The sequence below is a fragment of the Vombatus ursinus genome, unplaced genomic scaffold (genome assembly GCF_900497805.2).
Source record: "Vombatus ursinus unplaced genomic scaffold, bare-nosed wombat genome assembly UNPS02014794.1, whole genome shotgun sequence".
Classification (NCBI taxonomy): Eukaryota; Metazoa; Chordata; class Mammalia; order Diprotodontia; family Vombatidae; genus Vombatus; species Vombatus ursinus.
In genome coordinates, this window is record NW_020954572.1 from 19,528,135 (window position 1) to 19,545,351 (window position 17,217).

Consider the following 17,217-nt stretch of genomic DNA (forward strand, 5'->3'; position numbering starts at 1 on the left):
CCTGTCCCTCCTCTAAAGTCAGTTTTTCTTTTGAGTACTTCCTTCTTTCATTTACCCTTCATTCTATCACACAAAAGCTTCCCCTCCTTACTTCCCCTATTGGCTAAGATAGGTTTCTATTATTAGTTGAGTGTGTGAGAGTGTGTGTGTGTGTGTGTGTGTGTGTGTGTGTGTGTGTGTGTGGTGTGTTTTCCCTTTTTGGAACCAGTTTAGATGTTAATGAGGTTCAAGCATGACCCCCCTCCCCCACACATACACACTGTAAAAGCTCTTCCTTGGATACTTTTTTTTATCTGATATAATGCTCCCCATTTTCCCTTTACTTTCCCCCTTCTCCCAGGGTATCCCTCTTTCTTGCCTATCCATTTAAAAAAAAATTTCCCAACATAATCAGCTTACTCCTGCACCCTCTTTTTGGATGTAGAATCCTTTTATTCTAGTAATGATGAAGCTCTTAGAGAAGGTGCACATATCATTCCCATAACCTTATTGACTCCTTTATGATTTCTCCTTCATGTTTATCTTTTAATGCTTCTCTTGAGCTTTGTATTTGGAAGTCACATTTTCTCTTTGGCCCTGGTTTTTTCATCAAGAATGCTTGAAAGCCTTCTATTTCATTAAATGTCCATATTTTCCTCATCACCGATTGTACTTTGTTTTGCTAGGTAGGTTATTCTTGGTTGTAATCTCAACTCTTTTGCCTTCTGGAATATCATATTCCAAGCCCTCCACTTCTCTAATGTGGTAGCTGCTAAATCTTGTGTGAGCCTTACTGTGGCTCTACAATATTTGAATGATTTCTTTCTGACTACTTTTGAAGTATTTTCTCTTTGGCCTGGGAGCTCTGGTGTTTGGCTATAATATTCCTGGCAGTTTTATCTCTTTTTGATCTATTTTCTAGGTCATTTGTTTTACTGATGAGTTATTTCACATTTTCTTATATTTTTTCATTCTTTTGTCTTTGTTTTATTGTTTCTTGGTCTCCTATGGAGTTATTAGTTTCTACTTGCCCTATTCTTTTCTTTTTTTCTTTTTTTTTTTTTGCTTAGGCCGTCGGAGTTAAACAACTTGCCCAGAGTCACACAGCTAATGTCAAGTGTCTGAGGCCAGATTTGAACTCAGGTCCTCCTGACTCCAAGACCAGAGCTCTATCCACTATGCCACCTAGCTGCCCCACCCCCCAGTTCTTATTTTTAAGGAATTATTTACTTCAATTAACTTTTGTTCCTCTTTTTCCATTTGGCCAGTTCTGCTTTTTAAAGAATTTTTTCTTCAGTGAATTTTTGTACCTTTTTTTAATTTGGCCAAAGAGTTCCCTTTTTTTCAGTGTTTTCTTTTCATATTTTTAGTTCTTCCAGGAATTCTTGTTGGACTTGTTTCCAATTCACCCTGAATCCGCCGCCCTAGAGGCTTTGTTTGTCGTTGTTTTAACTTTGACTTTTTGAGATCTTCTTGTCATCATAGTAGCTTTTTATGGTCAGGTTCTTGGTTTTTGTTTGCTCATTTTCAAACCTATTTCTTGATCTGGAACTTAAATTAATGTTGACCCCTATTCCTGGCGTTGGAGGGTAGATCCAGAGCTCTGTTCTGGTGGTTTAGAAGTTTTTGGTGCTTCCAAGGTGATTTGATCTGAGGAAAGGAGTGGTCATTGCTCTCTTGGTCTTCACTCTGGTCCTTAACTAGGAAAGGCCCCTGATCTCTTGGGATTGCAGTTGTTAATGCTCCTCAGCGCCCTCCCCCCCATCAGAAATAATACTGTTTCTCAGAGTCTCTGATTTCTTGGGGCAGGAAGTGTTACTGCCCCTCAGGGCTCCCACTCCCTGTTGACTCCTCTCTGCCTTTGAACTGTGACCCAGAAGTGGATATAGGGTTGCCAAACAGAGTCTTGTCTTACATTCAGTGCTAGTATGGGGGTATTCTGTAATCTCTTTCTGACCAGTTGCCAGGTCCCCTTACTGTCTTTGTTTTGAGAGCACCAGAAATGCTGCCTTTTTTTTCACCACCATAGAGTCCCACCAGTGGTATTTCATACAGATGGACTCCTGATCATCCTCCTCCCCTGTCATAGATCTCTTTACAACCTCCTGTGGTGTCTTGGGATGGAAGGATTTCTCACTCAGTTTGTTGGCTGTGCCACTTCAATATTCAGTTTGAAGCATTATTTCAAAGTTGTTTGGAAGGGGCATGTTGGGAGAACATAGCTACGTGCTTCTGCTCCACCATCTTTCCTAAAGCTTTTCTTAACAGTTGCTATTAGAACAGAAACTTCTCTGCCTATTTACCTCTTTCCCTGTCCTGAACTTCGTAGAGTTCCCTTGTAAGATCATTCATTGTTAGAATTTTTCAGAGACCTGGTAATTAATGAAGTTTTTTTTTTTTTTAAGGCAATTGCGGTTAAGTGACTTGCCCAGGGTCACACAGCTAGTAAGTGTCAAGTGTTTGGTCTGAGGCCGTATTTGAACTCAGGTCCTCCTCACTCCAGGGCCAGTGCTCTATCCACTGCGCCACCTAGCTGCCCCCATAATTAATGAAATATTTTCCTGAACAGTCTTTTTAGTTGTTCAGGTATTTTGTGATACTACCAATTTTCAGTCATATCATTCTGAGTCGATTGAATATGCTAACTCTACATCCTTTAGGTATCTTATATTTTATTCTAGGTAATTTAAACTCAAAATCTTCTAAGCCTTCTCACATAGTGGAAATTAGGCATTGGTATGTGCTCCGTTTTTAATTTTTATTTCCATTTCCTTTACTGTAGCTTTTATTATTTTGTTTTAGTAATCAGTTGTTTGTACCGATCCACAAAATGTTTAATTCTGCTCTTTTCTGATAGTGCTTTAATTTATCCTTTCTTACTAAAATTCATTTGTTACTTTAAATTTCCAAAATTTCATTTTCAATCTTATCTTACTTTGTTACTACCTCCTTGGTTTTTTTCTTTTTAAATTACATAATACATTTGCCTTGCCCTATTCTACTTTTTTTTTTTCAACCCAGTTCCTCTTACATGACCTTTAATACTACTGTTTATTCTGTTAATTACTTTTATATTGATAAATATACCACCAAGTTCATACTATGCATACTCGTTTTTCTGTCCTTCCCTCTCTTCCCTCCTTCTGCTCTTCCTTCTCTCCTTCCTCCCCCTCATTCTGTAGGAAATTCATCTACTCTGGTTACCATTTTAAATGACTCAGCCCAGGGAGGGCAGCTGTCTCCTTTTTGCTATTCTTTTTTTTTCCCATTTTTTGGCAGGTACCTCTTTCTTTCTTTCCTTCCTTCCTTCCTTCCTTCCTTCTTTCCTTCCTTCCTTCCTCATTCCTTTCGCTAGGCAATGGGGTTAAATGACTTGCCCAGGTCGCACAACTAGTGTCAAGTATCTGAGGCTAGATTTGAGCTCACGTCGTAACTCCACTGCCGGTGCTCTCTCCACTGTGTCACCTAGCTGCCCCAGGTACCTTCTTTATTAAAATGCCACCGATTCTTTTTCTTTAGGATACTATTAAGAGTAATTTTTCTATGCTTTTCCAATTCCTTTAGTTTGGTTGACTTTGCAAACAAAACTTTTATCAGGATTAGGACCTTATTGTTTCAAATAGAACAGGGTAGAAAGTGGAACCAAAAAAACTGGGATACTTTGTATCCCAGAGCTATTTGAAATCAGAGGCCTTGAATTTGAATCTCAACTCTGAAATTTCGTTCCTTAGTGCCCTAAGCTATTTGGGTCTAAGTTTACTCATATGTAAAAAGGCTTTTGGAGTAAATGGCCTTTAAGGAGCCTTTCACTTCTAAATCAATGACCCTGTGATACTATAATTTTCAAACTAGACCTTTGTGTACACACACACTTCACTCAGATTTCGTATTTCAGGTTTTCCTAATTGCACCAAAACAATTTATAATACTCTTTAAGATTGTGCTGACATATCTGAGGATATTTTTCCTCATAATTTCTGTATTACTAAGTTATTAAGACTAAAACTGCTTTGACTCCACTATTTCAAAACTGCAAGAGGAAGAGGGAATGCTATGTCTAGGATTCCACAGTCTCTGGGGCTAACCACTGAGCCCGAAAATGTGACCAAGCAACAGAGGATTGGAGGACTATTAGGAAACACTCACATAACAATGCTATTAGACTTAATTCCAGGGATTGTAGGATGAATGATTTATATCAGGTTCCCCTCTGGAATAATTTCCTAGAGCCATTCAGTCAAGGTCAAAGTGAAGTACAGCATAACCATAGGGGATCTTAGAAATGTGGCAAAAATGTCACACCAAGGAATAGCAGACCAGAAAATTCACTTCTTAATGTACCAGGGAAATAGAATTTCTTAAATGGAGTATTCTAATATCCAAGTGACAACTTTCTAGATTCTGTTATTCTAATATATCAACTCCCACTTAAATTATCTGTGTGAATTATGTATCAATTATATATACCAAGAGGGTGAAAAATGGGTTTAAGATTGCCTCAACCATTCAATCTTGCATCTGCCTATTACACCCTTGTTGATATGTGTCTGCATATATTCTCTATTTGAACTGTAACAGAATCTCCCTTGTTGGTGATTTTTTTCTACATGTGTTCCAAAAGTCTCATAACTGTAACAGAACCTCCTTTGTTGGTGATTTTTCCTACATGTGTTCCAAAAGTCTCATGAGCTTAGGATCTTTTAGCTTTGGTGATCACACAGCTTAACAGACTAACCTAACAACTCACCCCAATATGAGACTTTCCTTGAAAATGGAATTGCATATTTATTGAGCATACAAAAGTATATATACTAACCACTTTGGACAAATGGCCAAACGACTTCATCAAAACCGAAGTTAATCAGGTAAGTTTTTTTGCATGAGGAGCTTAGCTTTAATAACTTGACAGTGACTGTCAACTTGGGAGACAGTAAAGTTATACATATGCAAAAGGAGGAGATTTGAGGCTAAGGTGCATGACAGTGATAAAATACATGTACTTAGGATACTAGGAAGAGAATTCAAAACTGAAACTTATAGGGTAGATAGGATAGGATAAAGATTTCCTGATACTTCAGCAAGTTAATTTAGATGTAGATGTTAATGACCCATTTACTTCCCGATCTTAAGGAGATGAATTTTTCTTTTTTGTCATTGTTTTTCTCTTCCTGCCCAATCATCTGGCTTTTAAAGCTTTCTCTTTGAAGCAACTGACATTTTGCCCAGTTGTGGATGGTCTGTCAATTCCTATTGATGTAGGAAAAGAAAGAATTAAATACTCGAGGACTAAACCCCACAGTGTTGTGGGATGAAACAGATTTTTTGCCCCCCAAGGTACCAACCTGAAAATCGTAAATGAGCCATTTATAGTTTTGCTGATCCTGCTTTCTTTTAATTCAGGGTAGAATTTTGTTAGTTTCTAATTTGTGTTCCTTCAAATCTTCTTTCAAGGAGTGTAACAGTCAATACTCAGCCAAATAGGGCCTGCTTTTCTAAAGAAGGTTGGGTTTCATAGTTCCCCTCAGCCCTGCCTTTTTAGGGCTGCATCTCTAGATCTTTCCACTGTTCCTAGTTACCCACCTTGGGCCAATTAAGCGTGGTGCTGTAAAAAGAAATCTGTACCTTGAGTTCAGATTTACGTTCTGCTTCTTACTCCATGTATGACTTTGTACAAAACACTTGATCTGCTTCTCTGTGAAGGGAGTGACTTGGACTGGAAGATCTAAGGACCCTTCCAGCTCTAGTTCTAAGAGCTTTCCCCTTAGGGCTATCTTGGCTGTAATGAGCCTTTCCTGCTGCTCTGATAACAGCCTACTAACGAGAAACAAAGCCAAACTGTTTGTAATTGAATTTACTTTAAAAACAACTACCATGTCCTTGAAAAATTCTTAATGAGATTTTGAAATAGTTATTATGATGGTGATAGTTAAGAATTAAGGACAAGTCTGGTTTCCTAAGCAAAAGGATGAAAAGCCAGACATTTTAATTATGTGGAGAGTATAAAAGTAATATAAGTGTTGGTGTCCGATGTAATATTTCTGTTAGGTTGGGGTTTATTTCTTTTTTTTTTTGTGAGTAATAAGTAAATTTTAAATTGGAGAGTTGATAACCCAAAAGAATACATTCTAGAAATAGTTTCAAAATACTGAGTTTCTAAGCTATTTGAATGAAAATGTGTACTAGAAACCACTTATGCCCAGGAATAGAGATGAAAGCTTCCCTGGCTTGGAGGAATTTGTTGCCTCTGAGATACAGACTAGCTATAATGAGTGTGCTTCTCTCTGCGTACGAGTGATAGCAAGTAGCCGTTACATTAGATGAAATCAGTTTTTTGTTCGTTAAGTTGGTACAAAGAAAAATGCAGTAATTCTGCCTTCCCTTCTTCAGGAGAGATCAGTGGAAACTATTCATTGTACCCAATCATCGCTGGGACGTTGTCCCTGTCCCACTTAACAGAGAGCTTCCAGAATTCAAGCCAAGAACTGAAGTCATCCCTGGAACAAGGTGGCGCCAGAAGAGTAGAACAATCTGCTTCCCAATTAATCGGTCCTCTTATCATAAAGAAAGAGGGGGATATGTCAACCAAAAGTAGCACCATTGTTGAGCCCTGTAGCAGCTCCTTTTTGAGCCTGACTTTTCCTTCACAAACTCCTTTGGAGAAGCAGCAGCCAGTGTTAGCTGAGCAGCCAGCAGAATCCACTCTGACAGCTGAAGGTAAGGGAAACAAGAAAAAAAAGAAACTCAGGAAAAAGAAAACTCTGAGAGCAGCCCATGTGCCTGAGAATAGTGACACAGAGCAGGATGTCTTCACTGCCAAACCTGTCAGAAAAATCAAAGCTGGAAAGATGACTAAAGGAGGAAAAGTTACAACATCTACATCCTTGGGGCAGGAAGATGAGAGAACTGGTCAGGAGCAAGACAGAGGTAGAGATGAGCCTGACAGTGACTCTTCTCTGGAAGTTCTCGAGATTCCTAACCCTCAGTTAGAAGTAGTAGCCATTGAATCATCTGAGTCTGGAGAGGAGAAACCAGATAGTCCATGTAAAGATGATGCCTGGAACTCTACAGAGCAGTCCCTGCTGGAAGCATCTCGTTCTGGGTGTGATGAAGTAAGCTCTACCAGTGAAATTGGAACACATTATAAGGATGGCATCCCTCGAAGGTAATAACTTCTTGCCTGAGCAGCCTGGGTCTCGCTAAATTATCTTTCTACTGTGAACAGCACTTACATAGATTATAAATCTATATCTATACACGTACTCATGTGGAAGGGAGATGGTGTATATATGATCAAAGGGCAAGAGCAAGTGACAGTGAAGTGGATAGTTAACCTGTTCTGTTGGTACCCCCAAGATGTCAAAAGAACAAATAGGCCTCCTATCTTACTGCATGTAATTGCCCTGACAAATTTATGGGAAAACAAGAGACAAAAATCATAGAAGATTTTTGTCAGCCATTCATGGGTTGTGATCCCCATCATTGGAGGAAATACCCATATTGTTGAGAATACAGATTATTTTTTCAAATTTGAGTAAGAGGCGGGGGGCAAGATGGAGAAAATCCAGACCTTAGAATTTGCATGAAATAGCTCTCATTTTCTGTTTGAGGATCCATTTTTAAAAATATTCACTAAATTATGTATTGAGTTTCAGTTAAGCCATACATTTGTTGGATCTGGGATGCTGATTTGGCCACTCTAGCTTACTGTTTTAAAAGCCTTCCTTGACTTAAAAGCTTTCATTTTTGCTACTTTACCTGTTAATGTTAATGCTGAGGTGTCTGCTTTTTGTTTGTAGTGTGGCTGAAACTCAGACTTCCATCTCCTCGATAAAAGGGTCAAAGAATTCTTCAGGTATTTAATTTGATCAACCAGAAGAGTATTATTACATGTCTAAGGATCACTGCATAAAGATGTATTGCATGTACTTCCAGAATAGAGCCTAGTTTTTCTCTTTCTGACCTAACCAGATTGCCTTGGGCCACTGCTAACTAGCATGAGGTAAAATTTAAAAACAGGTAAAGTTTGTTTTCAGCAACTTTTCAGTCCTTCTTTTTTGGAAAACTAATTCACATGAAGTGTTTTAAGATGTGACTCACTATTTTATTCCTTACAGTGATGTTTGCATTTCAAGAATACCACTTAGAGAAGGCGGTGCCCAGTGGAAGGAATAGATCTCTAACTAGAAAGACAATATGATATAAGAGAAAGAACTCTTGAAGTCAGAGATTTTGATTTGACTCCCACCTCTAACATTTATTTTCTGTGTGATCATGGCAAAGTCAACTAATCTCTCTGAGCCTCAGTTTCCTGGCCTGTAAAAAGTAATAATATCACAGGGTTGTTTTGAGTCTCAAAATAGATAATATAGGTAGATAGGTATATTGATAAAAATGATTTTATAAATCATAAATCACTATATATGGTCTTCTTTAATATCAGTCAGTCATTAAACATTTATTAAGTGCCTACTACATGTCAGGCAGTGTGCTAAGCACTTAGTGGTAGATTTTGAGTAATTCTAAAATTTTTTTTATTAGTGGTAGTATGGTTAGATGATGGTTTATTTATTGTGGATATTGTTAGACCCAGGCAGCCATTCTTGTAATTGAAAAGACATGCTTCAGAAATATAAAACACCCAGACTATCAGAAGACTAGATAGACATCTTAAATAACCCAATCTCAGAAAAGGAAATTGAACTAACTGTAAAGGAACTACCAAAGAAAAGCACCCCTGGTCCAGGTGAATTTATAGGAGAATTCTATCAAACTTCGAGAGATCAGTTAGTACCCATACTTCACAAATTATTCTCAAAAATAGAGAAAGAAAGCCAGAATCCTTTTATCAAACAAATACCAATACCTAAACCAATGAAGAATATCATTAATGAATATTGACCCATTCTAAACAAAATCCTGTTAAATGACTATGGCAATTTATCCAAGAAGTCATTCATTATGACAAAGTTGGATTTCTATCACGGATGCAAGAATTTTTCAATATCAGGAAAACAAGCAACATAGTTAATCATATAAAAAACCAAAACTTCCCAACACCACATGATTTCAATAGATACAGAAAAAGCTTTTGACAAAGTGCAACTCTTTTATGCTAAAAACCCTACAAAGTATAGGCATAGAGGAACCTTTTTTAAATATCTTTTAAAAAAATCTATCTAAAACCAAAATCAAGCACTGTATACATTGGGGATACACTAGAACCTTTTCTAATAAAAATGGGAGTAAAGCATGGATGCCCATTCTCACCACTATTATTTAATATAGTTCGGGAATGCTAGCAGCAGTATTAAAATAAGAGTAAGAAATTAAAGGCATCAAGATAGGTAAAGAATAGATAAAACTATCCCTGTTTGCTGATGATATGGTATACTTGGGAAATCCTAAGGATTCAGCAAAGAGAGTAATTGGCACAATTAATAGCTTTAACGAAGTTGTAGGCGATAAAAATAAACCCTCAAAATCAACAGTATTTCTATGAAATAATAACAGGACCCAAGAAACAAAAATAGAGAAATCCCATTCCAAATATCTACAAAACGCATAAGGTAATAGAGTATCAACCTACCAAAGCATGCAAAAGAATTGTAGAGATCCATTTACAAAGAACAACTTAAATAGCTGGAGGAATATTTTGTGCTTTTGGTTAGGCTGTGCAAATACAATAAAAATGACAATACTACCAAAGTAATTTACACTTTTAATGCTATACCAATTAGATTACCAAAAATACTTCATAGGACTAGATAAAATAGTAACTGAATTTATTTGGATAAGCCAAAGATCTAGTATCAAGTGAAATGATGTGGAGATGGAGCGGGGAAGTCTTCTAGACTTCAAAATATAATAATGCATTAATCATCAAAAACATCTAATATGGGGCAGCTTAGTGGTACAGTGCATAGGGCTCTGGCCTTGGAGGCAGGAGGATCTGAGCTAAACTCTGACCTCAGACACTTGACACTTACTAGCTATGTCACCATGGGCAAATCACTTAACCCCAAATACTTCTCCAAAAACACAACAACAACAACAACAAAAAACCCCCATCTAATATTGGTTAAAAAATAGACTATTGGAACAGACTAGGCAAAGAAGAATTAGAAACAATGGAGCTTGGTAGCCTAATGTTTGACAAATCACCCGGAAAAAACTTATTTGGTAAAAACTGGAAAGGAGGCTTAGACCAACACCTTTCACCATATTCCAAATCTATTCTAAATGAAAATGTGATCTTAATATTAAAGATCCAACAACTTTAAAAAACTAGAAGAGAAACGGGTCATATACCTCATGGCAATGGATAGAAGATGTATTCTTAACCAAATGATATAGAAGCAAGTACAAAAGATGAAATAGATAACTTTAATTACATGAAACTGAAAGATTCTGTGTATAGACAAAATCACTCAGGATAAGAAAGGAAGCAAAGTGTCATTTCTCACATAAGGGTTTGGTATCCAAAATATATAAACAGCTATTAAATATGTAAGACTAATAGCCATTCCCCAGTGGATAAGTGGTCAAAGGATATGAACTAACAGTTCTCAGAACAAGAATTCACAACCAAAGAAAAAATACTCTAAATTATAATGATTAGAGAAGTACAAATTAGAATAACCTCAGAATTTAACCTTATACCATGAAAATTGGGAAAGATGACCAAAGAAAATGACAGTAGTCATTGTTGAGTGGTTGTGGAATTATCGGCACAATAATACATTGTTAGGGGAGTTGTGAAATGGTACACCCATTTAGGAAAACGGTTTTGGAATTATACAGATAAAGTGACTAAAATGTCTGTATCCTTTGAACCAGAGACTTCATTACTAGGTTTATACCCCATCAATAAAAAGAAAGTCCTCATATACTACAAAATATTTATAGCAACACTTTTTGTGTTAGCTAATAATTGGAAGTTCAGTGGATGCTCACTGATTGGGGAATGGCTAATTGAATTGTATTATGTGAATGTAACGGAATGTTAATATGCTGTAAGAAATGATGTGTATGAAGCATGAAAAGATCTATAAGAACTAATGCAGGGTGAAATAAGCATCCTGTCAAAAAAAAACAATGTGAAGTATGATTACAATAAGGTAAGTGGAAAAAGCAACCCCATACAAAGTATATAAAATCAAAAGTGAATATAACAGGAATTTAAAGATCAAGCCTAACTTGAGTGTAAAGATAGGAGAGGACACCCCAACTTCTACCCCTCCGTGAAAGTTGGAGGTGCACAGGTGTTACACATTGCACATGTATTTGTATTTTTTCACTGTATTGATTTTTTTTCCTTGTTATTTTTTTTGGGAGGGTAGTCTTTAAAAAATACTTGTTATTGGCTATCTTTTAGAAGGCTGAGTGATAATGGGAATAACTATGATGATGATGTAAAAAATAGAAGACATCAATAAAAGCTTAATTTAAAAAGAAAAAGAATGTGAAAAGAAAATGCATCCTTGCTTTGTAGAAATCTCTTCAGAGCCTGGAGATGATGAAGAACCCACTGAAGGAAATTTTGAGGGACATCAAGCTGCAGTGAATGCTATTCAGATTTTTGGGAACTTATTGTATACCTGTTCAGCTGATAAAACAGTTAGAGCCTATAATTTGGTGGTAAGTAAACTGATTTCTTGGTTTTGTTTTATAAGTTTGGGCTAGCAACATTTTGTTTGCCCCATGGAGAACTGCAGTTTCTTTATTCATTGTTGCTGATTTCCAAGGAAATAAATTCTTAGTTTTTAACTTAATCTTTAATAATTTTACTTCCCCTTGTTGCAAATCGATATGTATACCTAGGAAAACCAGTACTTTCTGGTGTTAACAAAAAAACAAAAACAAAAACAACTTGATGTTCAAATTCCTACTCAGTCATTTCATATCTGTGTGACTATGGGCAAGTCACAGGTTTTTAACCTCTCAGCTTCTTCATCTGTAAAACGAAGGGGTAAGACTCAGATTTATAAATGTTGAGTCGAAAGAAAAAACAGAATATGGGGTAAGGACAAATGAGGCATTTGTAGACTTAATTTAAAAAAAAAGTTTCCATAAGGATTTTTAATGAAATTAATCTAAGAACATAACTAATTGCTTCTGGAATTTGGTTATGACCTTCAGTTATCCAAATATAATGTCAACCACCAAGCATTTGCTACTTAGATACAAACTATCCATATTGCTATTTTTGTGCTTTTTTAAGTGTTTTTTTATTGATACTTTTTATTTCTATACCATATTTGTTTTCAAAAATGTTGTTCACATTTTATTATTCAGCAAGCTATCCTTTGTAATAAAGATTTTAAAAGAAAGAAAAAAGCAGTTCAATGAAAACATATCAGCCATATCTGACAGCAGATGCAAAATTCTGTAAGCCATTGTCCTTTGCCTATGTAATGAAGGGAAGTAAAATATTGACATTAGGGCTGCTATGACATATACTATTGCAAGAATTTTTTTGGCCTGTTATTCTTCTAATGTGTCTAGCTGCTAATTTGTTTTTTTTTCCCTTCGTTCTTTCTTGAGACTATTTTATGAACTGATTTTTTAGTTCATTCTTAAGCTCCTATTATGTGCAGGGTTTTAGGGATTTTTTTTTTAAAAAGCAACAAAGGAATTTGCTTTCCACTGAGAGATAAAAAAAATACAAACATATAAGTAAATGCAAGATAATTTGAAGAGAGAGAGATTACTAACAATGGGAGGAATCCAGAAAAGACTGCTTGCCCCAGGATGTTGCACCTGAACTGAGCCTTTGAAGGAGGCTAAGGATTCCAAGAGCCACAGGTGAGAAGGGAATTCAGGCCAGGTATGGAGAAGCCTACGCACGAGCAAGAGATATCATTATTCAAGGAGGGTGACTGACAGGCCAGTCGGGTGGGCTGTAGAGCATGTCAACATAAGGCTGCAAAGACAGGCTGGAGTCAGAGTGTGAAGACCTTCAGATATTAAGCTGATGAAATCCCATTTTATCTTAGAGGCAATAGTGATTTGCTGAAGATTTTTTGAGTAGGATACTGGCATAGTTACAGCTGCACTTTAGGAAGATGCTTCTTGCAGCTCTGTGGAGGGTGGAGACTGTCATTGGACACACTGCACTCAGGAAGAAGGAAGGGTTAGGAGGCCTCTTAGGCATAGGGCAGTGCATCCTCCTGGCCAGAACCCGTGTCTAGGAAACAGGAAATGAGAATGCTAGCAGATCTCTCTCTTTTTTCCTCCTGTCTCAACTCAGTGTCACTTTTTCCTGTTTCTTCTGACACTTCATAACTATGTAACCATGGGCAAGTCATTAACCAGCTAGCCAGTTTTCTCATCTGAAAATGGGAATAATAAAATCTGTGATACCTTCCTCATGGGATCAAATAAGATACTATATCTAAAGCACCTTGACTTTAAAGGGCTCATATTTAACCATTGGCATTTTGGACAGTCTAAAACAGAGTTTCTTTGTTGGGATTATAGAATGTTAGAGCTGGAAGCAACCTTAGAGATCATCTAGTTTATCCCTTTCGTTTTGAGGAAACTGAGGCCTAGAAGAGGTTAGGTGATTTGTGGTGATTCATTCAAGGTGTCACAGCCAATTGGTGTCTGTGAAGGCCATTGACATTTATATAGGTCTTTTGGGTTTGAAGCACTTTGCATACATTATCTCTTCAGCTAGGCATGGACTCAGGAAGACCTGAGTTTACATCTGGCCTCAGACACTTACAAGCTGTGTGACCCTGAAAAAGTCACTTATCCCTGTTTGCCTCAGTTTCCTCATCTGTAAAATGAGCTGGAGAAGGAAATGGCAGATCACTCTGGTATCTTTGCCAAGAAAACCCCAAAAGGGTTCATGAAGAAGAGTTGGATGTGATTGAAATGACTGAACACCAATAAGTTATCTCATTTGATCCTTACCAAAACCCTTGAATGAAAGTGTTACACATTCCCATTTTATAAATGAAAAAACCAAGGCAGAAAGAGGATGTGTCTTGCTCAGGTCTACACAGCCTGTAAAGTTTGTCAGAGTCAGGATTTGAACCTAGGTTTTCTTGACTCCAAGTTCATCACTATTCATTACTACCATGCTACATCTGTTACAGGATTCCCAGTCTGTTATTTCTTCTCTAGCATGGATTTTAATATGCAGTTTCCCATAAGAAGAAAATTCAGTATGAGGAGTGTCAAACTCACATAGAAGTATCCATATAGGGAGCATATTGATTTAGAAAATCACAAATTAACATTATCTCTGTTATATTGTATTTTTATTTATTTTCTTAAACATTTTCCAATTATATTTTAGTCTGCGGTTTTATGGGTCCTACATACTAAAGATTTATATTATTATTAGATTTCAATTAAAGGTTTTAAAAAGAGAAAATAATGCTTTTCACTTGATTGTTTAAGGATATTATTTTCTAAACTAATTAGACCATGGCCTTACATATAAACCTTAAATACTGGTCTGGGAGTATGTCATATTTTTAGTATACTGTTAGTATTTTTGGGTCAGATAAGGTTTGGTACAAGGAAATTTTGTCTTTCTATACTAATAATTCTGAGTGTACTTATTTCTTTTTAAATTTCATGCTTAATATTTCAGAAGGAAATGTTGATAGCACTGAAATTTCCTCACAGAAATCATAATTCTCTTTTATGGAATACCATTTTTCAAATACAAATACAAAACACAGCTTAAGGGAAAGTTTATTTAGGCTACATCTAGCCCTCCAATTTGTAACTAACCATTCTTGTTAAAAGCAAAACTTTTCCCCAGTATTGTCTATTAAGATAAACAGATTATTATTGTCTCACTTATTTTTCCTTCTTTCTGCTATCACCATACTGCAGCTTTTTTTTTTTTGTAGGTGTGGAGACAGAAATAGATAGTATTCACTTGGAAAAGAGCGTTGTTAATTCAAATGCCGCTGTGAACAAAGCACCATGTAGATTACAAGTATAATGGTCTTTGCCCATCGAGAATTTACAAAGTCAACAATAGCACAGGATAGAGGGGCTGCTAGATGGGAGCAAAATGGCTGAGAGAATTAACCTGTGCTTTAGGAAGAGCATGAAGTCTCTAGGGATCCACTGGGAACTTATTGACTATCTGTTTAAAGTTGTTTAATGCATTTCAACCTGAAATCACCTGAGATGAACCATTAACATACATTTGTTTTAGCTAAAAGACGTAGGTTGTATCGTTCCTCTTTAGAAGCATTGTTCTTTAAAGCATGGAGACAAATTATGAGGAAGAGCTATGTTTCTCTCTAGAAGAGTAGGACCTATAGGCCAACAGTAATCCAATGAGCTGTTAATCCCAGTTCAATATTTCTACAGAGCCATGTTTTAGAAATGCACGCACCTAAGCATAAATTCTTGGATTTGATGCTTCCTTAATTTGTGTATTGGGGACCCCTTCCCTAAGGTAGGAACTACCCTACCTTAGGGAATAATGAGCATATGTTGCTGTGTTATGTTGCATATCTTGCTATGTTACACATGAGTTATTTGCTGTATATGGTGGGCTTATTTTTGTGGGCTTGTGTCCTGACATGTGAAGGTATCCCGGCAATAGTACTGATATTTCATATATATCCCAGAGGTAGTATACTCATATCTCCTGGATTTTGCTTTAGACTAGGAAATGTGTGGGTGTTTTTGAGGGACACACTTCCAAAGTGAACTGCCTCGTGATTACTCAGACCAATGGAAAGAATTCAGCTTTGTACACTGGTTCCAGTGATCATACTATCCACTGCTACAATATCAAGGTAGGCATACCCTTGGAGAATTGAATGATACCTTTTTGTTTGCTTATTGTGTAGAATGGGGCCCCTGAAGGCCTGACAGTGCCTTTCCATACCTTTTCCTTTGCCTCTTTGATTATGGAGGATTGGTCTCTCAGTTACTCTAGAGACATAATGTGATATCATAACCCAAGAGATATCATCTTAGGACATGTGGGGGTAAGAATGAATAGTGTTTCAGGCCCAACATCAGGCATATTTGTTAAGGAGATAAAGTTCTTCGGGAACCCTTTTATCTCCTCTATTGATACCTCTCCTTTCTTCAGCACTTATCTCCCAACAGTACATCCTATGTGTTTCCATCTTGTTCTCATATGGTGGTATACTAATACTGTGCTTAGCCATAAGTAATGTTTGACCTCTTAATTGCTCTTGAACATGGCAAAACCTTTAAGACCTAAAAGAGTTAATTTATAATGGTAGAATTATGGGCAGTGGGGCGTACTGTTTTTAGCAGAGGATAAATACTGCTCCTGAATACCCTGGGTATAGTACCTGGGTTTGTAGAGAGAGGCATCTCAGTAGAGGAGAGGAACATTCTTCTAAGGAGTCTTCATTTTAATGTCTGTAAACTTGACCAGGCTGCCTCACATGGCAGAAGCTTCACTACCGGAGGTGGAGAATGACCTGTCTTCCTAAGGCCTTTAGCCTTGCCCACCTCTCACTCCTTTATTGGAAAGTAAACGACAGTATAACCCATATAGCTCAATATGATCTCTAAAAGTTTGCTAGCGCCTTGGGTAATGTAAGGAAAACCGAGGGAAATTGTTATGTTAAAGGAAATGTATGATAGTTATGATAATATAATTCTAGAGTACGTTAGAGTTACAATGCAGTGCAGTGGAAAGTTCTGGATTTAGAATTACAGAACCCAGGTTTAAATACCTGATCTGCCACTTCTCTGTGTGACCTTGGACAAATCACTCTACTTCTCTGGGACTCCGTTTCCCCATCTGTAAAATAAGTGTGTTGTCCCAGAGGATTTCTGATGCTCCTTACAACTCTAAATTTCTGACCCTATGAGCCGATAACAACTGTGTGAAGTGTAGGTGGCACTAGTTAGGGTCGTCTTTATGCAGGTAGAGACAGTAAAGGATTGGAGATAATGGTTTTCCCTAGTTTCTGCAAATAAATATCTCTCATACTCCAGTCTTCTTATTTCAAGTCCATTATTCTTGAGAAAAGTTCAAAGTGAAATCAGTATTGAGAAATTAAATATTATTCTCCTCAGTGTTGAGTCCCTGAAAGTTGTGACATGTAGGCTTCACACACTTCACAAAGTTTGAGACTGCAGTTCATAACTTAGCTGTTTTTTTTTTATTCACTTGAAGTTCCAAGTGTTCATAGGATCATAGAGTTTAGAAGCCATGTAGACAGATTCCCATATTTTACAAATGAGGAAACTAAAGCTTAAAGTGGTTAAAGG

The 17,217-nt window shown here is 36.9% G+C and overlaps 1 protein-coding gene across 2 annotated transcripts in view; it reads left to right on the top strand.

The window, feature by feature from the left end:
• The window catches only part of ZNF106 (zinc finger protein 106), an 87,658-nt gene that overhangs the window by 50,601 nt on the left and 19,840 nt on the right, over positions 1 to 17,217 (top strand). The window contains exons 11-14 of one of the 2 annotated variants that reach the window (XM_027869940.1): positions 6,367 to 7,141; positions 7,776 to 7,831; positions 11,471 to 11,616; positions 15,621 to 15,755. In XM_027869940.1, coding sequence (XP_027725741.1) covers positions 6,367 to 7,141; positions 7,776 to 7,831; positions 11,471 to 11,616; positions 15,621 to 15,755 — 1,112 coding nt within the window. The remainder of the gene's footprint in view (positions 1 to 6,366; positions 7,142 to 7,775; positions 7,832 to 11,470; positions 11,617 to 15,620; positions 15,756 to 17,217) is intronic. The other variant, XM_027869939.1, reaches the window with a different exon arrangement.